The 26,163-nt window shown below is 43.4% G+C and overlaps 2 protein-coding genes across 2 annotated transcripts; one reads left to right on the top strand and one right to left on the bottom strand.

Annotated features, from left to right (window-relative positions):
* Positions 1-226: 226 nt before the first annotated feature.
* Positions 227-9,686, top strand: LOC101081718 (beta-defensin 119). The gene is made up of 2 exons (XM_011280931.4): positions 227-429; positions 9,431-9,686. Exons 1-2 carry the CDS (start codon positions 375-377, stop codon positions 9,622-9,624), a joined length of 249 nt encoding a protein of 82 aa, XP_011279233.1. The 5' UTR covers positions 227-374; the 3' UTR covers positions 9,625-9,686.
* Positions 9,687-14,221: 4,535 nt separating this feature from the next.
* LOC109498512 (beta-defensin 118-like) lies at positions 14,222-24,426 on the bottom strand. Its single transcript, XM_019828050.2, is given in 5 exon segments — positions 14,222-14,347; positions 14,629-14,695; positions 14,697-14,727; positions 23,574-23,645; positions 24,360-24,426. Coding segments are annotated over 5 exon segments (363 nt in total).
* Between the last annotated feature and the right edge of the window lie 1,737 nt (positions 24,427-26,163).

Here is a 26,163-nt window from a genome sequence, read left to right on the forward strand (position 1 = left end):
AAAGATACGCCTATGTATCCTTTTGTTAGAAAGCTGAGAATAAGTACTTTTTTTAATTAGGAATTTCTGGATGTATATTTATGCATTCATTAATTAGTTCTTTTGGTCTTGAAAGGCTTAAGAGGCTCTAATTTGCCCGTCTCCTCCCACTATTGGCACGGGTGCTGGCCAGTTTCCCACACTCTCATCTCGTGCTTTGCCACGAAATCTGCTACACAGTGTCCTTTGGCCTGGCTGATCTCATATAAATCCTCTCCTGCTAGAATTCATTGCCCACAACCCTGCCAATAAAAGCGAGGCTCATCCCCGCTGCACAGAACTCTATTTCTATCCCCTGCAGCACAGCCACCTCCTTCTCCTGTGACCTGCCAGCCATGAAGTTACTTCTGTTTCTTCTCATCCTTCTGGCCATGGAACCGGTGGTCTCAGGTAACTTGGGTCCCTCTCAAGTGTCTGGGATCATGGTCACGAACTTTTCACTTTCCTCTCCTCTTCACGGCGGGCAGCACGAAGCTTTTCCTCATCTGATGTGGCTTTGGGAGGTTTCCCCATGAGCTGATCAGCTCACATCCACATCTTTCCCTGATTCTTTTTTTTTGCCAAGGTGGTGGGATGGTAGCTATTTGGAGCATCTGACACTTAAGGGCAGGGTAGTATTCTGGTGGGACCTGGGAGACGGCTTAGGGGTGATGGGTTGGGTGCAGACTGGGGACTTGTTGGGGGCTTTAGGACATTAGATTAGAAGCTGATGATGAGTTGTGATGGGGAGAAAGACCTTGGGGTTGGAGTGGTAGGGGGAAGATTAGGAAGAGCTGGAGGTGAGGTATTGGGCTTCCCTGATGGTTTGGAGAGGGCTGGGGAGGAGATGGGATTTGGGGTTGAGTGGAGGTGGTGCTGAGGGTAGACTGGGGCTTGGGCTAAAGCTGGGAGTTGGTAATGAATAGTGCAGGGTGTCTGATGACTGCTGCTCAGAATTGAGGTTGGTGACTTGATTAAATTTGGGTTTGGCTTGGAGTTCAGGCTCAAGGGGCATTGAGTTGGGTAGGGCTCAGCATCCTACTTAAAATTGGACGGGGTTTTGAATTTGAATTGGGTGAATATGGTCAAGGAGGACTGGAGAGTGCATTGTGGCTGGACCCAGGGCTAGTTGAGCTGAAGTTAGGGCCAGGCTGTTGATAAAGAGCTGAGTCTGTTGAAGTGTGGATGAATCCCCTCCATCTCCTAATCTTATAGTTGTTTATTTCCTTTCTCATCATTCCCAAGCTCCATTAAGGAAGGATCTTCATTGGCAGCAAGTGATCCCAAAGTTAGGAGTAGCAGGTTGGGGGATAGGAAGACAGAGGGTGGGATGTCTGAAAGCCTTGGATCACCCAAGGTTGAAACAATTGTCTTGGTTCCCTCCCCTCTCAAGATCGCTTCTCTCCTTTCCTGGGACTGTGTCCAGTGTTACTTCCTCAACGGTCTCCCCTTCTCCCCTGTCCTGTTCCTCCTCTTGTCTTGCCACTTGAGGGATACTAACATCTGCTTAATGGTTGTTCCTGGGCCCAACAGCAGAGTGTTGGATGAATGGACATTGCCGGTTGGGGTGCAAAAGTGATGAAGACAGTCTCATTCGTTGCTCAAATCGTAAATGGTGCTGTGTCCTTAGTCGTTACTTAACAGTCCAACCAATGACAGTTGAAAGAATACAGCCCTGGACCGTTCCTCCGATGTCCAAGCAAGTAGAACATAAAGCCAAACCTGGCAAAAGAGGGAATATAAATGGATATCGTGGATAGAAATGGCTTTGTTTCAGGTTCCTTAGCTCCCACATTCCATTAAAAGTCACAAATCTGTTTCTTGTGGGCGTCAGTCATGAGGAATGATGCTCCAAATGGATTGAGGGTGGAGGGATGGCAGGATGGGGGTTAAAAGGTAGCAGAGAGACATCACTGGGGCTTGGACGCAGCAGTGGGGTGATGGTTCCTCATCTACCAGCTGCAGGAAAGGCTACTGGGTCGGGAGTGGACTGAGAAGTACATCTGGGAAGCCAAGAGACTTAAAGGCACAGCAGGTCCTGAGAGAGGGAGAACCCTTGGGTGGGAGAGTTGGTCCATCCTGGGGGTGAAAGGCTGGGGGTTGACATGGGCTGATTAGAGCCCAAATCCTTGGGTTTCTAGGGAAATTGGCTGAGATGCCTTTTGATCCTGGAGATCCCACAGCGCCAAGGATCAGAGGGTTTCCAAGTGCTAAAAACAGATAAAGCACATGGTTTTACCCATTTATAAATGAGTTTGTTCACTATCCAGTTCTTCTGTTCTGTCATGGGTTCAGTTATTCAGTCCCCTCAGCCTTGCCACTTACCGCTGTCAGACTCTGTTCATATCCCCTTCCAGGCTTCAGCTTCCCCATCTGCGAAGTTGGAACCATAGACAAACTCAAAGCTCAGGATTGTGGGAAGAAGGAAGTGAAATAATGTAGCTCACAGTGCCCAGTATATCGTAAGCCCTAATTAACGTTAGCTATTACTATTATTGCTCATTGATTTCTTCAAGCATTTAAGGAATATGTGCTGTGTGCCTTCCAGCTGTGTTAGACTCTGAGGGAGACAGAAACCTGCCTCATTTAATTTAGCCTGGGAGAAGACCAACCCATGGGGAACATTCAAGAATTCTGATCGGGTACCTAGAGGACTTGGGTGTCTTCCCGGCTTTGTGGTCTCAAATCCTATTCTCTGGGCCCCATGTATCCAATACAGTTGCTCACCCCTGAACTGTGTTCCCTGTAGTGAGGTCAGAGACCAGGAATGTTCTGTAAAGCATGGTTCATGACATGAAGACAGAATAAGTTCATCCTGACCCTTGGAGATAATTTGCTCTCAGTTCAATATTTCTGCTCTTAGACTCTGGGAAGAGAGATACCTCTTCCTCTGATCCTGGTCCTACTCTGGGTGTCCTCTGATTTAGTCCCTCCCTATGGGGTTGAGAGTTGATGGGGGCAAGTGGGATGTATCCATTTAGAGAACTTGTCCTCCTCTCCTTCCAAGACCATGCTTTGAGCACCTGGGGCGTGGAATTCCCTCCCAAAGAACCCCCGTGCTGTTTCCAAGGACCACATGGGCTTTCCCCAGCTCCACCCCTGGAAGGTGGGGCCCACTGTGTGTGCAACTTAGGCAGGAGGAGGGCCAAGGACACTCCTGTTTGCAGGGGCAGTGGGCCAGCGGGGATGTTCAGGCTGCACTGTCCATGTCTTGCATGAAAGAGTCTTCAGAGTGTGGGGCAGAGTTGGGGATGGGAAAGAGGAGAGCTGGGCTGTGGGCTGAGCCAGCTCCCCTCAGGCCGCCATCTTCCTGCACAGACCTCTGAAGAATCCAAGAATCACAAATTCAAATCTGCCCTTTCAGGTCATTATGAAGGGCTATTTCAAAGATCTTTTTTTTTTTTTTTTTTAATTTTTAAAATGTTTACCTTTGCGGGGGGGAGGGGCAGAGAGAGAGAGGGAGACACAGAATCTGAAGCAGGTTCCAGGCTTCAAGCTGTCAGCACAGAGCCTGATGCGGGGCTCAAGCCCACAAACCGCGAGATCATGACCTGAGCCAAAGTCAGACACTTTGACCCACTGAGCCACCCAGACACCCCATGAAGGGCTATTTCACAAAGGGCCATAGGATAGATTTTGTTTATCTCACTTGTTAGCTTTATTCATAACTGTTAAATATGCAGACATATGATAGATGAGCTTCCATTTGCATTCCTGCCCCAGGACCCACACACATTAGGGTTGTGTCTGGAATCTGGATCGTGCTCTGGTGCACAGCCCATCTCCAAGCTCGCTTCAGAGGCAGGGGCTGCGTAATCTGTGTGTCCACATGCTCGACGCCTGTGTGATCTGGGGAGACTCTTAGGCTGCCCACCAGAGCTGCCTGGGCCTTGGGTGAGACCATCCAAAATACTTCCTCACTGTCTTCTCTGCCTCCAGATTCTCTTTGCTGCAGTAAACATGGGAATGCAGATACCTTTTTGAGATCCCCTTTGCATTTCCTTTGGATATATACCCAGAAGTGGGATTGCTGGATCATAGGATAGTTCTATTTGTAACGTTTTGAGGAAAATCTTGTTTTCCATTGTGGCTGCACCAATTATATTCCCACCAACAAGTGCACAAGGGTTCCCTTTTCTCCCCACCCTCATCAACTTTTTATTTGAACTTATTTGAACTTTTAGTTTTGAAATACTTATTGGTTCATAGGAGGTTGCAAAGATAGTACAGAGAGGTCCTACGGACCTTTCGTACAGTTTCCTACCGAAGATTATATTTTATGTAACCATAATACAATACACAAACCAGGAGACTGGTATTGTTGCAATGTGTGTGCATACTTCTATGGCATTTTCTTGCAAGCACAGCGTTGTGTAACTACCACTGTTATCAAGATACAGACCCATGCTATCAGCATAGAGATCCTTCTCCTGCTATGCTACTCTTTCACAGTGGCACGGACTCTTCCCTGCCTCCACTGTCTGTCGCTAACCTTAACCTTTGGCAACCACTAATCTGCTTCTTATCTCCCTAATTTTTATCATTTAGAAAGTGTTATATAAATGGGATCATATGTCATCTTTTGAGGTTGGCTTTTTTCTTTTTAAGACAGCATTATGCTCTTGAGATCTATCCAAGTTGTATGGATCAGTTTCTCTTAATCTTTAAAAAAGGTCATTTCTTTTAAAATCTGAGTAGCTGTAGACAATGCATTAAGGCAAGAAAAAGAAATAAAGGCATACAAGTTAGAAAGGAAAAAAATAAAAACTGTCTGTATTTGCAGATATCATAATGGCTTCTGTAGAAAATCCCAAGGGATCTACAAAAAAAAAAATCTAGAACTAATCATTCAGTTCAGTAAGGTCCTAGGATACAAGATAAACATAAAACATTAATTGCATTTCTATATACTATCATTGAATATGTGAACACTGAAATTAAAAATACAGTACCATTCACAATCACTCCAAAAAGTATAAAATGCTTAGGTGTATACCTAGTAAAACATGTGTAGCAAGTGTATGCTGAGAACTACAGAATGTCGATAAAAGAAAGAAGATCTAAATAAATGAAGAGACATACCATGTTTATAGAGTGTAAGATTCAACAAGCAAATATGCCAATTCTCCTCAAACTGGTAGGCACTCTTGACACAATTTCTATCAAAATCCCAGCAGCATTTTTGGTAGAGACAAGATTATTTTGTCTACATCTTGTCGATGGAGAAAAACCCACAAAGGAATGAGAACAGCTAAAACAAGTTTGAACAAAAAGAACAAAGTCAGAGGAAGCATGCTACCAGATATCAAGACTTCCATAGCTAAGGTGATCAAGCCTGTGTGATTTTGGTGGAGAGACAGACATATGGATCAATGGAACAGAATAGCAAACTGGGAATAGGTCCACATGCGTACAGCCAACTAATTTTTCACAAATGTGCAAAAGCAATTCAATGGGAGAAAGATAGCTTTTTCAACAAATGGTGCTGGATTAATGAGACATCTGTAAGAAAAGAAAGAAAAGAGAGAAAGAGACGGGGGGGGGGGGCGGGGAAAGAACCTCAATCTAAACCTCACATCTTATACGAACTTTAACTCAAAATGGCTCATAGATTTAAACATAAGATGTAGAGGCGCCTGGGTGGCTCAGTTGGTTAAGTGTCTGACTTCGGCTCAGGTCATAATCTCACGGTTCGTGGGTTCGAGCCCCACATCAGGCTCTGTGCTGACAGTTCAGAGCCTGGACCTTGCTTCAGATTCTGTGTCTCCCTCTCTCTCTGCTCCTCCCCAACTCGCGCTCTGTCTCTGTCTCTCAAAAATGAATAAACATTTAAAAAAGTTAAAAAGAAATAAATAAAAATAAACAAAAGATGTAAAAGTATAAAACTTCTGGCAGAAAACATAGGAATAATCTTTCAGGCCTAGGGCTAGGTGAAAAGTTCTGAGATATGAAAAGCACAATCCACAAGGGAAAAAAAATTTAGCAAGTTGGACTTCATCAAAATTCAAAACGTTCACTCTGCAAGAGGGCCTGTGAATAAGATATACTGAAAGGCAAATTGCAGAAATATTTGCAAGCCACATATCTGACAAAGGACCTGTATCTAGAATACAGAAACAACTCTCAGAACTCAACAGTAAAAACCAAGCAATCAAATTAGGAGAAAGACAATTCATCAAAGAGGGCATACAGATGTCAAATAGGCACACGGAAAGATGTTCAACATCGTTAGCCATCAGGGATATGCATATTAAGATGATACGATATGGGAATGAAAGCTGGTGCAGCCACTCTGGAAAACAGTATAGAGGTTCCTCAAAAAAACTAAATAGAACTACCCTACGACTCAGCAATTGCACTACTAGGCATTTATCCATGGGATGTAGGTGTGCTGTTTCGAAGGGACACGTGCACCCCCACGTTTATAGCAGCACTATCAACAATAGCCAAAGGATGGAAAGAGCCCAAATGTCCATCGATGGATGAATGGATAAAGAAGATGTGAGATATATATATATATACAATGGAGTATTACTCGGCCATCAAAAAGAATGAAATCTTGCCATTTTGCAACTACATGGATGGAACTGGAGGGTATTATGCTAAGTGAAATCAGTCAGCCAGAGAAAGACAAAAATCATGTGACTTCACTCATCTGAGGACTTTAAGAGACAACACAGATGAACATGAGGGAAGGGAAACAAAAATAATATAAAAACCGGGAGGGGGACAAAACAGAAGAGACTCATAAATCTGGAGAATAAACTGAGGGTTACGGGAGGGGTTGTGGGAGGGGGGATGGGCTAAATGGGTAAGGGGCACCAGGAATCTACTCCTGAAATCATTGCCTAACTAATTTGGATGTAAATTTAAAAAAAATAAAAAATAAAACAAGTTGAAAAAAAAAAGATGATATGGTATTCCACTACATAATTATTAGAACCGCTGAAGTTAAAGGCAGTGACATTACCAAACACTGGCAAGGATGCAGAGAACATGGACCTTTTACACATTGCCACTGAGAAGGTTAAGTGGTAGGGCAACTCTGGAAAACAGTTTTCCAGTTTCCTTTTAAAAAACAAAATATACATTAACTGTGTTACCCAGCAAATGCACCCCTGGGCATTTAATCTAAAGACATGAAAATTTAGTTTCAAAAACTTGTAGATGAATGTCCATAACAGCTTTATTTGCCTTTAAGGGATTCTTTAAAAAAATTTTTTTTACGTTTATTTATTTTTGAGAGAGAAAGACATAGAGTGCAAGCAGGGGAGGGGCAGAGAGAGAGGAAGACCCAGAATCCGAAGCGGGCTCCAGGCTCTGAGCTGTCAGCACAGAGCCCGACGCGGGGCTTGAGCTCACGAGCCATGAGATCATGATCTGAGCTGAAGTCGGATGCTTAACAGACTGAGCTACCCAGGCGCCCCTTAAGGGATTCTTTAAAAAAAAAAAAAAAAGACTTTATGCTTTTAGACCGGTTTTAGGTTCATAGGAAATTTGAGAAGAAGGTACAGAGATTTCCCACATATCCTCTACCCTCACTCATGCACAGCCTTCCCTATTATCAACGTCCCTCACAGAGTGGTACATTTGTTACAACTGATAAACTCTATTGACACATCATTATCACCCAAAGTCCATATTAAAAAAAAATTTTTTTTTAATGGTCATTTATTTTTGAGACAGAGAGAGACAGAGCATGAGCAGGGGAGGGACAGAGAGAGAGGGAGACGCAGAATCCGAAGCAGGCTCCAGGCTCCGAGCTGTCAGCACAGAGCCTGTCATGGGGCTCAAACCCATGAACTTGGAGATCATGACCTGAGCCGAAGTCAGACGCTCAACTGACTGAGCCACCCAGGCGCCCCACCCAAAGTCCATATTTTACCTTAGGGTTCACCCTTGGTACTGTACTGTGGGTTTGGACAAATGAATAGATCATTCCAGGATCATATGGAGTAACTTCACTGTAAATCCTCCAAATCCTCTGTGCTTTGCCTTTTCATCTGTCTCCTACCCCAACCTCTGGTAACCACTGATCTTTTTATTACCCCTGTTATTTTGCCTTTTCCAAAATGTCATACAGTTGAAAATCATACACTATGGAGCCTTCTCAGATTGGCGTCTTTCACTCACTGATGTGCATTTAAGAGTCCTCCGTGTCTGTTCGTGACTTAATAGCCCATTTCTTTTTATCACTGAATAATAATCTCTTGTCTGGACAGACCACAGTTTATTTGTCCATTCACCTACTGAAGGGAATCTTGGTTGTTTCTAATTTGGGGCAGTTATAAATAAAACTACAAACATCATGTGCAGATTTTTTTTTTCATGGTGAAGACTGGTTTATTGGTGGTAGTTAGTATAAGTCAATAAATATTGATCCTCAAAGAAGAACCTAGTTATTTATTGATTACTGGTCCATAGAGATCTGAATGAAATTGAACCAGCTGCCTGCTGAGATGATGCACGGAAGTCAATGCTGCTTCTTGGGAAATGGAGCCACAGCTAGCTGATATATAGCATAGGCTGTTCCACCAACTGTAAGCATCACAGTGGCTCTATACGGGAAGACATCAGCTCTCTCTCTACTGGAAGACATCAGCTCTTTCTCAACAGGGAGACATCAGCTCTCTCTCTACAGGAAGACATCAGCTATCTATACAGGGAGACATCAGCTCTCTCTCTACCGGAAGACATCAGCTCCACTACCCTATGGATGCAATGGAATTCCATTATCCTCCTGAAGCTTTTGTTTCTCTGGGCTTGATTTTCAAACTGCCTGTGTGAAGCAGTTCATGTGCAGATTTCTGTGTAGACATAAGTTTTCAAGTTCTGGTAAATACTAAGAAGCACAACCGCTGGATTGTGTGGTAAGTGTATGTTTCATTTCATAAGAAACTGACAAACTGTCTTCCAAAGTGGCCGTATCGTTTCGCATTCCCATCAGCAGCATAAGAGAGTTTCTGTTGCTCTACATTCTTCCCAGCATTTGGTGTCAGTGTTCCAGATTTTGGTCATTCTAATAGGTGGGCAGTGGTGGCACATAAGTATTTAAAAAAAATTTTTTTTTCTTACATTTATTTATTTCTGAGAGACAGAGAGAGACAGAGCACAGGTGGGGGAGGTGCAGAGAGAGAATGAGACACAGAATCCGAAGCAGGCTTTGGTCTCCGAGCCGTTAGCAAAGAGCCCCATGAGGGGCTCGAACCCACAAACGGTGAGATCATGACCTGAGCCGAAGTTGGACACTCAACCGACTGAGCCACCCAGCCACCCCGCACATAATTATTTCAGCCCTTTAGGTTTTGACTGTGCTCCTTGACTCCTCAGATCTATGTTAGTATTGCCACTATTAAATGGAAATTAACTATCTGTATTTTTTTTTTTTTTTTTTTTTTTTTTTTTTGGCCAGGCAGACATCACCCTCTTCGATGCATGGGAAACATGGGAATCTGTAGACCCTCTTGCAGAAAGTCTGAACAACCCTACCTCTACTGCTTAAATTATCAGTCATGCTGCCTCCAGTCCTACATGAGGATAAGCATTTCTGGCAGAGAGACGAAAAATGACTGGAGCCAACAGAATCGCTGGCCAAAAATACCTTGAGTGCTGGTGATCAACATCTTCAAGCTGCTCTCAAGACCCCTTATTAAAATTCATGCACCTGCTACCCTTGTCTGTCTTTTGTCCATTGGAAATCACGGCGAGAGATTGGGTTTTGCATGATGAGGTATCTGTCCCATTCTGGATCCAGCTCTGTGGGAGAGAAAACTGGAGTGACAAGAAGAATCTAGAAAAACCACGGACGATGGGGAGAGAAGGTCCTGAGACCACTGAGGGAGAGTTGAAGCGTTTGGGCAGAGCCAGGACTTCAACTGTGCCATGGAGGGCTCAGAGGGGGATCAGAGTTAGTGGGATGGATGCACAGGGCAGTGGGTGGGCGTCTTGTAGACAAGCATGCCTTCGTTTATGGAAGAATTTCCTAACCAGCTGCTGTAGTGTGAATAAGTTGTTTCTGCCAACGCTTCAAGTCGTGAGGCTGGAGGTCTGTTTGGTGATTATTGAGGAAGGAATTTGAATATCACATGCTGTTGTTCTTTTTGATGAGTGTCAGGGACTTTTTATTTTTTAGAGAGCGCGAGCAAGTGGGGGAGGGGCCGAGAGGCAGAGAGAGAATCTTAAGCAGGCTCCACACCCAGCAAAGAGGCCGCCAACGCCACCACGGGGCTCAATCCCCCGAACCGTGAGATCATGACCTGAGCCAAAATTAAGAGTCAGACAGTCAACCGGCTGAGCCACCCAGGCGCCCCAGTTCAGCACTTTTAATCCCTGAAAGTCTAGGAGGCGTGTGCCCCCAATGACAACCAACACGAGCTTTTTGAGGTAAAATTCTAATTTTACTTTTTCTGTCTTACCTCCACTCATATCTCCTTCCTTTCTCCACCTTTACTTCCAAATGTTGTCAAAAGGAGAGTAGCTACATTTACCAGGGATCTTTCTCTAGTCTCTGTCTCAAGTTGTTACAGTTTGCTTTTGGGCTTATGGTACCATTGAACTGGCTCGGGCCAAGCTCACTGGCGCACTTCCTTTCTGAAAGGTCCCTGGATGTTGCTCAACTTGTATCTCACTCTGCCTCTCGGTCGGTAGCGATTCCAACCACAATTCATCCTGTCCCTGGAAACTGGGTTGGCTGCTGTGACTTCACTCTTTCTTTGTTTCCCTCCTAACCTCTGGGCTGCTCCTCCCCCATTGTCTCTCGGGGGTTCCTCCGCTGGCATTTGTCACCTTGCATCCCTCTGGTTCTCTCTCCTTTTGTGAGAATCGATACTGTCCACATTCCTAGGAGAAGGCTGACAGTTCTCCAGCCGTGTTAACAAGTAAATACCTTGAAAGGTTTTTAACCTTTCTCGTCTATCCGGGACAACTTGCATCCGTGAAGACACCTTGGAAAGCCAAATCATCAGTGACAGCGTTATGCTTTGAAAGTCAGACAGTCAGCGCTGGGTTCGCTTCAGGGTCTACACTTCTAGGTGGTCATCAACCCATCTCCACGTCTGTAACCAACACGACTCCCCCAGGACGCTCCCCGCAAATGCTATAGAAGTTCAGCACTTTGTTCTGCTTAAGAGAGCCATGCATGACCAGCACGGCTCTCTTTTATTTAAGAAAACAATCACTTCAGCATTTTGGCTTCAGACACTGAATGTTAATCTCCTCTTTTGACAATTCTCTTCTCTTCTCTTCTTCCTTCTGTGTTTCTGCCCAGCCTCTCATAACAACAAACCTTATGATCTGGACAAAATTGGTGGTTCTGGACCTCTGTTTCTGTCAGAGTAATGGTCTAAGAACCCGGATGAGCCCTCCCATTGAGAATATCTAAAATACTTTATTTAAAGTATACAAAAGAACTTCTTACGCATCCTTGACCTTGCCACAAAAGCGCAAAGAATATTAAGGCTGACTGAAACCTGGTGCTTCTCTGAAGGCAGTAACTGAAACTGGCTTCCGTCTTGAAAGCATTTGCTGAATCGGGTGAACTTGAACTTGATTTCCATGGCTTTGGCCAGGGTCAGGCGTAGGCAGGGGAGAGGAGACAGCGCCTAGGGCCTGAAAAAATGGGAGTCCAGGAGAAGACTCCTACATAAGTCTCGGTCCTGAAAGTGTTACACATGCTGTGTAAGGATAAAACAGATACCACTGGGTGCCTGGGTGGCTCAGTTGGTTGAGCGTCCGACTTTGGCTCAGGTCATGATCTCACATTTCATGTTCGAGCTGTACATCGAGCTTGCTGCTCTCAGCTTGGAGCCCGCTTTGGATCCTCTGTCCCTTTCTCTCTCTGTGCCCACCCCACTCGTGCTCTCTCAAAAATAAATAGACAAAACAAAAAAGAATAGCCATTCTTTTAAACAACAAAAAACAGAAAAAGCCCAAAACAAAAAGATACAACTTTCCTTCTCCTTTAGCAAGCCTTTTTTGAGGAAAATTGTTTGGTCTTAAACCTTGATACTCGGGGCGCCTGGGTGGCGCAGTCGGTTAAGCGTCCAACTTCAGCCAGGTCACGATCTTGCGGTCCGTGAGTTCGAGCCCCGCATCAGGCTCTGGGCTGATGGCTCGGAGCCTGGAGCCTGTTTCCGATTCTGTGTCTCCCTCTCTCTCTGCCCCTCCCCCGTTCATGCTCTGTCTCTCTCTGTCCCCCCAAAAATAAATAAACGTTGAAAAAAAAATTAAAAAAAAAAAAACCTTGATACTCAGTACACAGAAAAAAAAAAATCTCTACTGGGAATTTACAACCTCAAGCTGGCTCTCACATATCACATAGTTTCTTAGCCAGAATTCATGGCATATGGATGGTCTGAAAAAAAATCAAGCTGATGATTCAGTTAAAGTTGCCCCAGAGTAGTAGTGACAAAGATGTGTGACAGAAACAAATGAAGGAGTAGACCTTTAAGTCATGACTCAACGAATTTACTCAGATTAAGCGCCAAGGAAAATGCATAAATCAGAGCCCCAAATCACAAAAGCACAAGGAAATAAGGCACCATGAATTAAGGCCAGGAGAAACCACAGACCAGAGATTCAGGACTTCGTGGACTCCAAATATCAGAATTACTAGTAATAATAATTTTAAGGATAATTTGAAAAAAAATTAATTCATGCCATTTGAATTTTCCATTGTCATGGGGGTATTACCTGACCCTGTGGAGGGGCATTTTAATGCTGGGCGGAAACGGAATATTCTAAGTGGAGACTCAGTAGATCTGGAAGGCATAAATAAACTGTAGGAGCAGGTGGCTCAGATGGCTGTGTTTTACTGCCTCTCCTACATCGCACACTAATGGTGCCACAGAGAATTCCTATGTTTAGCTAACAAGGAGGAAAAAGGTAAGCCAAGTTTGTGAGTGGCTTACATGATGTGCTATCACCAGCCAGAAGTGCTGCAAAATAGCCCGATTTAGAAGTGCCCGAAATTCCACAGTGAGCAAGAGAAATCCTTCCTGTAGAAGGAGGGATGGTCTAAGGTATGGATCTAAAGTAATTCGTGGCCAGTGGTAACGGGTTGACTGGTGGGCTGGTCAGGGTCTTAGAAAGAGCAAGATTAGAAGTCTGGGGGAAAATGAGGTGGGAGGTGGTTGTGTGGGTTGGCTTCTCTGAAATGAGATGGGGTGCATGGCTATTTTTATGCCATCAGAGGGAGATAAATAAAGCTCTCAGTAACCAAGCGGACAAAATGGCCCATCTTTTTACCCACAATTAGGAGGCCATCCCTACCCCTGGATGTCCATGTGTGATCGAGGCTTGGTCGAGGAAATGGGTTTATGAAGCCAGCCTTTCAACAGCTCCTATTCCAACCTTGAAGCAATTGGGGCAAAAAAGAGTCCTTATAGTTTATACGTGGGCCAGCCAATTTCCTACAGTGAGTGATGATACAGGGCTTTAGGGTCAAAGTTAGTGAGTGGTAAAGTGGATGCTTTCACCTGAGACGTCCGCCGTTGTAAAGCAAGGCTTTAGTATCTTAGGAGCTACTCTTATAAATCCAAGGATCTGGAATCTTGATTGTGACAATTTTTGCTGCCACCAAGAGACAGGATGAACACAGAGGCTGCCTCTGGTATACCAAATCACTCGTTGAGAAGACAGGACAATGGAAAGATGAGCTTTGGAATACTTAACTAAGCGGTTAAAGCTGTGCACAGGTCGCCAGCAAATAAGGGTCACTAGAAACGGGTTAAAACTTAAGAATTTGAAATTTTGAGAAAAGCACTGAGGACTTGATTGTTGGAAGTACTGAAAAATTTCAGACTTCTTTACCCAGCTGTTTTTTTTTTTTTAATTTTTTTTTTCAACGTTTATTTATTTTTGGGACAGAGAGAGACAGAGCATGAACGGGGGAGGGGCAGAGAGAGAGGGAGACACAGAATCAGAAACAGGCTCCAGGCTCTGAGCCATCAGCCCAGAGCCCGACGCGGGGCTCGAACTCACGGACCGCGAGATCGTGACCTGGCTGAAGCCGGACGCTTAACCGACTGCGCCACCCAGGCGCCCCTACCCAGCTGTTTTTATCTAGAATTACACATTGATGGAGGGCGGAGGTGGGGTGATCACTGTGGTATTTTCAGTGCTTTATCCATATGACAGTCCATCCCCCTGAGGACAGGGTGAGTGAGTGACAGCCAAGAGGAAGTCATGAGCTTTGATGAACCTCTCAGAAAAAGAGCTGAACTTTTAGTTCCAAGTCAGACTTTTCACCTTCTTTATTCTTGGTGCTTATTTCAAAGCAGGGTGTAGTGGAACCTGCTACAATTATATCAGTGATATCTGATTGAAAATTCTATAAGGTTGCGGTAGAAGTGACAGGGACTTTCTGGCCTGGAACGTAGCAGACTGTTTTTTTTTTCTTTTTTTTTAATTTTTTTTTTTCAACTTTTATTTATTTTTGGGACAGAGAGAGACAGAGCATGAACGGGGGAGGGGCAGAGAGAGAGGGAGACACAGAATCGGAAACAGGCTCCAGGCTCTGAGCCATCAGCCCAGAGCCTGACGCGGGGCTCGAACTCACGGACCACGAGATCGTGACCTGGCTGAAGTCGGACGCTTAACCGACTGCGCCACCCAGGCGCCCCCGTAGCAGACTGTTTTTATCACTTTGTCAACTTTGCAGGTTTCCCGCAGTGTCCCATTTGTGCCAGCATTTTTTCCCACCACTATAGGCTAAATAACGAAAGGAGAGACTATTGATTTTAGCTTACTGATGTGCTCAGTTTTACAAACATGACTGTATATTGGCAATCCCATAACAACATCATGGGTCATAATGAGATTCTGGCTTTAAGACTTCCAGCTCAGGCCTGGTAAATACCATGTTTCTAAAAGTCTCTTTTCCCAACCTCTTTCCTGCCATTTTTTAACTTTTCTGAAAGTGAGGTGAATACCTTGCCATAAACGAACAGAAACTTGCGAGTCACAAGGAACTATATATTATATATCCGTGGGCCTGTTTGACGCTATCCACGTAAAGAAAGTTCGTCTGGTTATCACTGTTGATTGAGTTTCTTGCATTGGTTGTGGCCCATGTGGTTAATTACTTTAAATATATATTCAAATGAGTATATAAAATATACCAGTAACAATAAAGTGAATACTCACGTGCCTGTATTCTCATTAAGGAACAGAACGTTACCGCATACTTAGAATAGTGTAGGTATTCCTATGTGAGATGCTTTGTTCGCTCAGGTATTAGGGAAGTGCTTCTTCGACTTTGTAATGTGCATAGAAATTATGTAGAGATCTTGTTAAAATGTAGACTCCGGGGGCACCTGGGTGGCTCAGTTGGTTAAGCATCCAACTTCAGCTCAGGTCATGATCTCACGGTTCATGGGTTCAAGCCCCGCATCGGGCTCTGTACTGACAGCTCAGAGCCTGGAGCCTGCTTGGGATTCTATGGCTCCCTCTTTCTCTTCTCCTCCTCTGCTCGTACTCTGTCTCTCTCTCAAAAATAAACATAAATTAAAAAAAATGTAGATTCTGATTCAGTTGGTAGGGCAGGGTCTGAATTTCTGCTTTTTTTTTTTTTTAACGTTTATTTTTGAGACAGAGACAGCATGAATGGGGAAGGGGCAGAGAGAGAGGGGAGACACAGAATCTGAAGCAGGCTCCAGGCTCTGAGCCATCAGCCCAGAGCCCGACGTGGGACTCGAACTCACAGACCGGAAGATCGTGACCCAAACTGAAGTCGGAAACTTAACCGACTGAGCCACCCAGGCGCCCCTGAATTTCTGCTTTTCTACAGTCCTCTAGATGATGCTGGCACTGGTCCATTTTATGTCGCAAGATTTCAGGCCATAGAAAAACCTCAGTGAGTTCCATGCACTTCATGTCATACATTTTGTGTTTTCCAACCAAATGTCATATTGGAGTTGAAAATCTCATGTATTCAGAAATTAAATAATATAGTAAAAAATAAAACTTAGATTAGAAGAATCGTAAACTAAAGTCAGAAATAATGAAGGCAGAAATAATGAGAAATTTCTAGAAAATTTCTAGAGAGACTGATGAGGGGGGAAAAAAAGGAGACAGTAAAAATGATAGCTATAGTGAAATGGTGAAATCAAAACACCATATTAAAAATAAGAGAAGAGAATTCTGTTCTCAACAACTGCACACCAATAATACTGAGAACCCAGAGGAAATGTGTAAATCCTTAACAATATTCCAGGGATGGCCCAGGAAGGAAATATAAACTTGAATAGATGAATGAATGTTAAGAAACTGAAATAGCAGTGAAAAAAACCCTCTTCTTCCCCAAAGCCTCAACCCTGGATGGTTTTTAAAATTTTGGTAAAATACATGTCACATAAAATTTGCCATCTTAACCCTTGTTAAGTGTATACTTCAGGAGCATTAGGCACATTCATATCATTGGGTCACCATCCCAGAACTCTTTTTCACTGCAGCACGGAAACTCTGTACCCATTTGGGGCGCCTGGGTGGCTCAGTCGGTTGAGGGTCCGACTTCGGCTCAGGTCATGATCTCGCGGTCCGTGAGTTCGAGCCCCGCGTCGGGCTCTGTGCTGACAGCTCAGAGCCTGGAGCCTGTTTCGGATTCTGTGTCTCCCTCTCTCTCTGACCCTTCTCCATTCATGCTCTGTCTCTCTCTGTCTCAAAAAAAATAAATGTTAAAAAAAAAAAAAAAAGAAACTCTGTACCCATTCAAAGTGACCTCCTCATCCCCCTCACAGCCACAAGGCTACTTTCTCTTTGTCTCCATCTGACTAGTCTGTTAACCTCATACAAGTGGACTCACAGTATTTGTCCTTGTCGCTGGCTAGCTCAGCATTATGACTTTAATGTTCACCCATATTGTAGCATGTGTCAGAATTTCACTTTTTTATTTTTTTAAGTTTATGTCTATATTTTGGGAGAGAGAGAGAGAGAGAGAGCACAAGACAGGGAGAGGCAGAGAGAGAGGGAAAGAGGGAGGGAGAGAGAATCCCAAGCACACTCCACGGTGTCAGCATGGAGCCTGACGCAGGGCTTGATCTCACAAACTGTGAGATCATGACCTGAGCCAAAATCAGGAGTCAGAACCCTCAACTGACTGGGCCATCTGGGTGCCTCTGTTTCTTTTTCAAGGCTCAGTAATATTCCATTTCATGTGCACACCACATTTTGTTTGTCCATTCATCTGTCAGTGGACATTTGAGTTGCTTCCACCTTTTGGCTCTTGTGAATCACACAGCCCTCCTGATTTTAAAGGTGAGTTCTTCTAATTTCGTGGAAGATCAATCGAAGTATTATCTTATGTAAAATGTTCCAGGGGCACCTGAGTGGCTCAGTGGGTTGAGCGTCTGACTCCAGCTAGGGTCATGATCTTGCACTCTGTGAGTTCAAGCCCCGCGTCGGGCTCTGTGCCGACAGCTTGGAGCCTGGAGCCTGCTTCGGATTCTGTGTCTCCCTTTCTCTCTGCCCCTCCTCTACTCGTGCTCTGTCTCTCTCTTGCTCTGTCAAAAATAAATAAACATTAAAAAAATTTTTTTAAATGTTCCAGAAAATAGGAGGAAAAAAGAATTATAGGTCAATTTTGTTTATAAATATAAACGCAAAAATATCCTAATTACAGTATTAGCCAACTGAATTCAATTGTCTATTAAAATACATCATAACAGGGGCGCCTGGGTGGCGCAGTCGGTTAAGCGTCCGACTTCAGCCAGGTCACGATCTCGCGGTCCGTGAGTTTGAGCCCCGCGTCAGGCTCTGGGCTGATGGCTCAGAGCCTGGAGCCTGTTTCCAATTCTGTGTCTCCCTCTCTCTCTGCCCCTCCCCCGTTCATGCTCTGTCTCTCTCTGTCCCAAAAATAAATAAACGTTGAAAAAAAAATAAAATAAAATACATCATAACCAAGTAGGGTTTAATTCCCACTGCAAAGTATCATCCAACCTAGAAAATCTATCAATCTATCAATGAAACTTCCTACCTTTATAGAATTAAATAGATAAGTAATAGAATTACTATTATTTGATGCAGAAAAATGATTTGATAGAGTTCAATGCTTACTTATAATGAAAACTCTCGGCAAAGCAGGAATAGAGAGGATTTCTTTGATTTGGTGAAGGTTATGTATCAAAATCTAGAGCTAACATTATCTAATGGAGAAATTCATTCTTGTTGAGGTCAGGAAAACAGACATACTGTTATTGCTATTGTTTATTTTTTTTAATTTTTTTTAACGTTTATTTATTTTTGAGAGAGAGAGAGACAGAGCATGAACGGGGGAGGGTCAGAGAAAGAGGGAGACACAGAATCCGAAACAGGCTCCAGGTTCTGAGCAGTCAGCACAGAGCCCGATGCGGGGCCTGAACTCACGGACCGTGAGATCATGACCTGAGCCGAAGTCGGATGCTTAACCGACTGAGCCACCCAGGTGCCCTTTATTGCTATTGTTTAAAATAATAGTGGTAGACGTGGTCAGGGCTTAAAGGAAAAACAACAACAACAATAGCAACAAGCAAAAGCCAAATCAAAACAAAAGCATAAGTATTGGAAGGAAAGGGATAAAATTGTCATTTATTCCAACAGGCATGATTATCACATAAAAAAAAAGAATCAACAAACTTTGTAATTAATGGGTATATCAATTTACAAGAATCAATAGTACTTGTCTACACTAGCAATAACTAACTAGAATGTATAATAAAATATACAGCATGGCTATGAGGTATCTTGGGTTTTTTTTCTTGTTTGTTTAGTTTGTTTATTTTGAGAGAGAGAGAGAGAGAGAGAGAGCAAATGCAAGGGAGGGGCAGAGAGAAGGAGAGACAGAATCCCAAGCAGGCTCTGAGCTATCAGCACAGAGCCCAATGCAGGGCTCGAACTCACACTGTGAGATCATGACCTGAGCTGAGATCAAGAGTTGTATACTTAACCAGCTGTGCCACCCAGGTGCCCCTGAAGTATCTTGTTTTAAATGAAGAGTATCCAAAACCTCAATGGGATATATTTTAAAACTCAAATAGCAGATGTGATTTTAAATGGAATGACTTAATTATTGTAAAGATTCACTTTCCTCTAAATTAATCCATAAATTTAATGCAATTCTAATTAAAATCTCAGTGGTATTTTTGGAAGACTTGATTATACTAGTTTAAAGTTTATAGTGAAGAATAAAGGCCACCAAGAGGTAAGATTTCTTAAAAAAATAAAAAGCAAGATAAAAGCTTGCCCTTCTAGACACTCACAGAATATAAAGCTATGGTATTATAAAAATATAGTAATATCACAAGAATAAATACATCACTAGAACAGAATAGGCAGCTGAAATAGATCCATGCTTAAATGGGGAACTTAACATGCAGTAACAATGACACTATGACTCAATGGAGAAATTGATTTTTCCATTTCCCAGCATACAGTGCTGGGAAAACTGGCTCATTCCATGAGAAAAATAAAAATGGATTTATACATTTCATCTTGTGAATGTGAAAGGCATAGTAAAAAAGTTGTTAGAAAATAATGTCAAAGATTCCCTTTGAGACAGAAGAATGAGGGAAAACTTTTTATTTTTTAATTTTATTTATTTTTTTTATTCTTTTCAATATATGAAGTTTATTGTCAAATTGGTTTCCATACAACACCCAGTGCTCATCCCAAAAGGTGCCCTCCTCAATACCCATCACCCACCCTCCCCTCCCTCCCACCCCCCATCAACCCTCAGTTTGTTCTCAGTTTTTAAGAGTCTCTTATGCTTTGGCTCTCTTCCACTCTAACCTCTTTTTTTATTCCTTCCCCTCCCCCGTGGGTTTCTGTTAAGTTTCTCAGGATCCACATAAGAGTGAAACCATATGGTATCTGTCTTTCTCTGTATGGCTTACTTCACTTAGCATAACACTCTCCAGTTCCATCCACGTTGCTACAAAGGGCCAGATTTCATTCCTTCTCATTGCTACGTAGTACTCCATTGTGTATATGAACCACAATTTCTTTATCCATTCATCAGTTGATGGGCATTTAGGCTCTTTCCATAATTTGGCTATTGTTGAGATTGCTGCTATAAACATTGGGGTACAAGTGCCCCTATGCATCAGCACTCCTGTATCCCTTGGGTAAATTCCTAGCAGTGCTATTGCTGGGTCATAGGGTAGGTCTATTTTTAATTTTCTGAGGAACCTCCACACTGTTTTCCAGAGTGGCTGCACCAGCTTGCATTCCCACCAACAGTGCAAGAGGGTTCCCGTTTCTCCACATCCTCTCCAGCATCTATAGTCTCCTGATTTGTTCATTTTGGCCACTCTCACTGGCGTGAGGTGATATCTGAGTGTGGTTTTGATTTGTATTTCCCTGATGAGGAGTGACGTTGAGCATCTTTTCATGTGCCTGTTGGCCATCCGGATTTCTTCTTTAGAGAAGTGTCTATTCATGTTTTCTGCCCATTTCTTCACTGGGTTATTTGTTTTTCGGGTGTGGAGTTCGGCGAGCTCTTTATAGATTTTGGATACTAGCCCTTTGTCCGATATGTCATTTGCAAATATCTTTTCCCATTCCGTTGGTTGCCTTTTAGTTTTGTTGGTTGTTTCCTTTGCTGTGCAGAAGCTTTTTATCTTCATAAGGTCCCAGTAGTTCATTTTTGCTTTTAAGAGGGAAAACTTTTTTAACAAAATCACCAAGCAGAGCCCATAAGACAAAAGCAACAACAAAAAACACAAAAACACACACACAAAAAACCCCAAACAGGTTGGATTTGATTAGATCAGAATTAAGTATTTTTGTTCAATGAATGCCGTATCATGGGCAAAGGTCATACATAGGTATGTGATAGATTGGGGGATAATATACCCAGTGACTAAAGCCAGTGACTAGGGAATAATATCAAAGACAAAGAACTTCACATCAACAAGAAAGCATCACCTGCCCAGAAGAAATAATGGGCAAATGCTATGAACAGGCAATTAACAGACGTGGAAAGAGTCACTTGTTCATTTAGTCAACAAATGTTTGTTAAGTGTTGATTACATACAGGCACTGTTCAAGATAGAGCAGGATACATCCACTAACAGAATAAACTAAATGTCCTGCTCTCAACGAGATGTCAGTTTTTCAGGAGACAGTAAGACAGCGAATGAGAGAAGAATGTGATATATTCTTTATTTTAGATACAGTTGAATACAGATGATAAGCATTATGAAGACAGAGAAGAGTGGATAGGGAGTGTGTGATTGGAAGAGATAGCAAAAGATCTCACTGAGAAGAACGTGAAAGAGGGAGCTCTGAGACTAACTGAGAAAAGTATACCAGGCAGAGGAAGCAGCAGGTACAAAGGCCCAGGGGCAGCATCTATCCTGAAGTTTTGGAAAAACCATAAGGTGGTGACCCTGTCTACAGGATAAGTTAGGTGAAGAGTAATTGGAGAAATATAATTGGAGGTTGAGATCAGGAGGGTCTTGCAGCTAATTGAAAGGAAGCCGTTCTTGTATTTTAATCATAGGATAAGAGAAATGCTAATTAAAACAACAGTGCACTATTACTAACCCATGAGACTGGTAAAAATGGTATTGGGTGTTGGCAGGACGATGGTAATATGGTGGCCCTGGTGCACTGCTGCTGGGAGGTATGGAGATTTCCTTGTTCTTATAAAATATCTTAAGTTTATTGTTGAGAAAGAGAGACAGCTCGAGTGGGGGAGGGGCAGAGAGAGAGAGAGGGTGACTGAGAATCTCAAGCAGGCTCTATCCTGTCAGCACAGAGCCTGATGCAGGGCTCGAACTCATGAAACCGTGAGATCATGACCTGAGCTGAAACTAAGAGTCAGACGCTTAACTGACTGAACCACCCAGGCACCCCTCCTTGTTCTTATAAATGTCACTGGGTTTTACTCTCGTTCCTTAAACATAAGAGTTGGCCAAGATAAAACACAAAGACTTTATGCTTCCTTCATCATCTCAACTATTCCGTGTAAGGGGCTGGCTCCAAATTTGTACCTCCTTACCTGAACCCTCAGCCTTGAAACTTCAGAACATGCAATATTTCCTTCACTCCCCTCATGCTCTGAGTTCCCATGATTCATGCATTGCTTTTATCAGTCTTTCACATCTGTCTCTTTCCTAGTCTCACCCCCCCCTTCCCACCAGAACTCAAAGCTGACCCAGTTGGTTCCATGTGGACCACATGGAATTGTCCCAATTGTGCCTGGAACTCCAACTGGAGAATTACTCAAACCCTGATCGCCAGAAACTTTAATAGGCCATGTCCTAAGAGGCATATGAGGGAGGAATTCATGGAATAAAATACTTTACACTGACCTTTAACCTGGCCATTTGACTTCCAGGAATCTATCCTATATAAATCCTTGTCCAAATATGTACAGATACTTATACAAGGATGATCACTGATGAGTTGTTAGAAAAGTGGGACATTCCCAAATGGCTGTACCTAAATTACAGCTTATCTTATAGTGAGATTTCACAACTTTACAAAGAATGAGGTAGATCTTTCGGTGATGATATAGAAAGGTAATCCCAAAATACTACTAAGTGAACAAAAGGCTGCTGCATACCCATGTATACAGTATGTTTACTTTTCTCTTTTTTTAAAACATTTTTTAATTACTTTTTTTTATTCAAGTATAAGAATGCTAATAATAAGTCAGTCAGAGAAAGACAAATACCACATGTTTTCATTTATATGTGGAATATAGGAGAAAAAAACAAATGAACAAAGATAATAGGAGACAAATAAAAAACAGACTCTTAACTACAGAGCGCAAACTGATGGTCACCAATGGGGAGGTTGGTGGGGGGTGGGTGAAACACATGAAAGGGATTCAGAGTCTACTGATCATGATGAACGCTGAGAAATGTATAGAATCGTGGAATCACTACATTGCACACACTGCTTACTTTTTTCTCATAAAGCAGAAGTATTTAGATTCCTTTTTATATGACTCTGCTCATACATTGAAATGTACCTTGAGAGAGAGATAACGAAGGAGAAAGCGGGATGCTTTGAAGAAGAAACTTCAAGTCCTCTCCAGTAGCAATCGCAAAGTTCTGGTCATGACTTCAGGGGACTTTAAGAAGCAGCGATTACTAAAAGCCTAAACTTTCACTGTCAAAGGGAGAAGGAAAATCAATTCTATTTTTCACACAGCAGCTCTGCAGATATCTTCTGACCTGTTTGCCAAATTCCAGGATATGAGAAAAAAAGAAAGGGACACATTCAACGCGATCCCTGGACTTTTAGGGCTAAGAAAACACAGGAAAGAGGGTTTTGGAGTCATGTTTAAGCTGGCCCCAACTGAAAAGAGAACTGATGTCCATCAAGCTCTCATCTGGTCCTTAGATGACAACATGGAATACAGAACCAAAGACAATTCTGGATGTTGGGTTGCCCCTGTCTGTTGAGGACATCTTGTCCCACCCTTAGGTTCTACCCTACTAGGGACATGGGCCCAATGTGGGGGCCATGGAGCTGCCTAGGTTGGGGGGGGGTACTATAACACGTTGGACATTCTGTGGGCCGGAGCCCATCCTACCTCCATTTTTGCAACTTCCTTGGGTTCTGATGACCTGGGATCACTTGTGGTAGGAACACAAGTATAGCAAAATCCAGTTCCTTGGTCCAAGGACCAAAAGCCAGGTCTCATGGTCCTTGGGAAGTTAGGGGGCAGTGCACTCAGGAGTCCAGACCCCTTGGTGCAGTTCAATTGCACCAAGTCAGTTTTATTGACCTCTGTGGGATGGGGGCAGAGGGATGAGGCACTGAACTGGCCAGATATGGACAAACGTGTAAAAGCTAATCCACACGGAACATCCGTCTATTGACTAGTGCACTGATAGGGCATCTGTTACAGGCACTGGGAGAGTGTGGAGAGGCTTATAGGTCACAAGCTTTTGGGAAGTGACTGAGGATATGGAGGGAGAGGGCTTGCGCACCAGGGCAACTTCCCTGGCTTCCCTAGGCCTTTCCTCGGGGTCCTGCCTTCTCTGTTCACAGTCCTGCCCACGCTGGCATAAGCCTGCATTCAAACTGTTTCCTTGTATGTCTTCCCGCGCCGGGCTGCGAGATTCCTGAGAACAAGGGACTGTGTCTCTCATTTTTGAACCTCCCAAGGCACAAAGCATATTCTCCGGGAAGGTGGGTGGAAATGAGAGGTAACAAACACAATCTATAGTCCACATTTCTGACTTACGTATGTGCCCACCAGGGGAAGCGACTTGCCCAAGAAAACAGAGCTGGCTTGCTGCAGAGTTTAGGGGAGACAATTTGTAACAGGACTCAAAGGAGGATGTCACCCAATGTCATCAGAGAGCCTCCCTACCCAAGGCAGTTCCAACAGTAAGTTGGGATGTTACTTTTGACAAGGACACTCTGGAGGCCATTGGAGGTCTGGGAGTCATCTGTGAAGGCCATGGCATTCATATCTGCCTTTGGGGTGCAGAACCCTGATGTAACCCCTGTAGTCGGCTTCGTCCTGCCTCCTTATGGTCGCATTTTTACACTGCATCCATCAACTCTTGCTTTCTCTTGTTTACTTGGCTCTAAAAGTCCCTGTGAAGCTTTAGGTTCCCGATTCTTCTGGGATCGTGGACCATACCTGTGAGAACAGTCTGCAGAAATTTACAGGGCTATCATGTGGATGAAGAAACTTTTTTTGGATGACCCCATGTGGAGTGCCCAGGATGGTGATGGACTCTTGCCAAATTAACTTTCGTTTAATATGTTCTAACAGTAAGAACCCCGTTACTAGGAAATGGCTGCTCAGAGAGGTCGAGGGTATTTTGTAACTGACTTTGTCAAGCCAAGGCTAAGTGATAGAATAGGAGAAATTTCTACATAGGATAAAGAATAGCTTTTCTGGAGCGCGTGGGTGGCTCAGTTGGTTAAGTGTCCGACTCTTGATTTTGGTTCAGGTCGTGATCTCGCGGTTAGTGGGTTTGAGCCCCACACTGGGCTCTGTGCTGAGACCGCAGAGCCTGCTTCAGATTCTCTCTCTCTCTCTCTCTCTCTCTCTCTTTCTGCCCCTCCCCTGCTCATGCTCTCTCATTCTCTCTCAGAATAAACTGAAAAAACATTTTTAAAAAAAAATTTTTTTTTTCAACATTTATTTACTTTTTTTGGGACAGAGAGAGACAGAGCATGAACGGGGGAGGGGCAGAGAGAGAGGGAGACACAGAATCAGAAACAGGCTCCAGGCTCTGAGCCATCAGCCCAGAGCCCGACGCGGGGCTCGAACTCACGGACCGTGAGATCGTGACCTGGCTGAAGTCGGACGCTCAACCAACTGCGCCACCCAGGCGCCCCTGAAAAAACATTTTTTAAAAGGGATAGTTTTTCTGATTCTATCCAAGCAGAAAAACTTGTTTTAAATTTTATGAATGGCGGGTCTCCATGTCCCGACTCTTTCCAAATGGAAGGCTTTGAGAAAACCATTGTTTGTCATGTTATAGAAAAGAAGGAACATCTGAATGTACCCCACCCCAGTTCATAGTCTGCCCTAATGTCTGAGGTGACAGTGATGGCAGTGTAGAGGGTAATTCCTAAAAAAGGGAAGAGTCTATTACAGGGGAGAAGATGCATGAATGCAGCCCATGGTATCATAGTCCTGGGTCCTGGGCCCACATTCAGCCATTCTTTTGGGGGGATAAGTTGAGATCTTATCCATCAATAAATATACCTGGAGGCTATTATTTAGTAATTGTTTACTTGTCTATTGGACTTGAGGTATAATTAACAAACAATGGGTTGTACATATTTAAAGCATACAATTTGATAATTTTGACACATATTTACTCATGAAACCTTCACCACCATCAAGATAAGGAACATATCTACTACTCCCCAAAGATTCTTCATGCCTCTTTGGAATCCCTCCTTCTTGCCTTTCCCTGCCCTCTTCCTCCATCCCCGGGCAGCCTCTGATCTGGTTTTTGTGATCATACTTTAGTCTGTTCCAGAATTTTCTATAAATGTAACCGCACAGTATGTACTCCTTCAAAAAAATCTGGCTTCTATACTTCAGTGTAATTATTTTGATTCATCTCTATTGCAGCATGTTTCAACAGTTTACTCCTTTGTGTGTGTGTGTGTGTGTGTGTGTGTGTGTGTGTGTTCTTTTTATCCATTTTTTTGAGTCTAGTTGACGCACAATGTTATAGT

The sequence above is a fragment of the Felis catus genome, chromosome A3 (genome assembly GCF_018350175.1).
Source record: "Felis catus isolate Fca126 chromosome A3, F.catus_Fca126_mat1.0, whole genome shotgun sequence".
NCBI classification, from domain to species: domain Eukaryota; kingdom Metazoa; phylum Chordata; class Mammalia; order Carnivora; family Felidae; genus Felis; species Felis catus.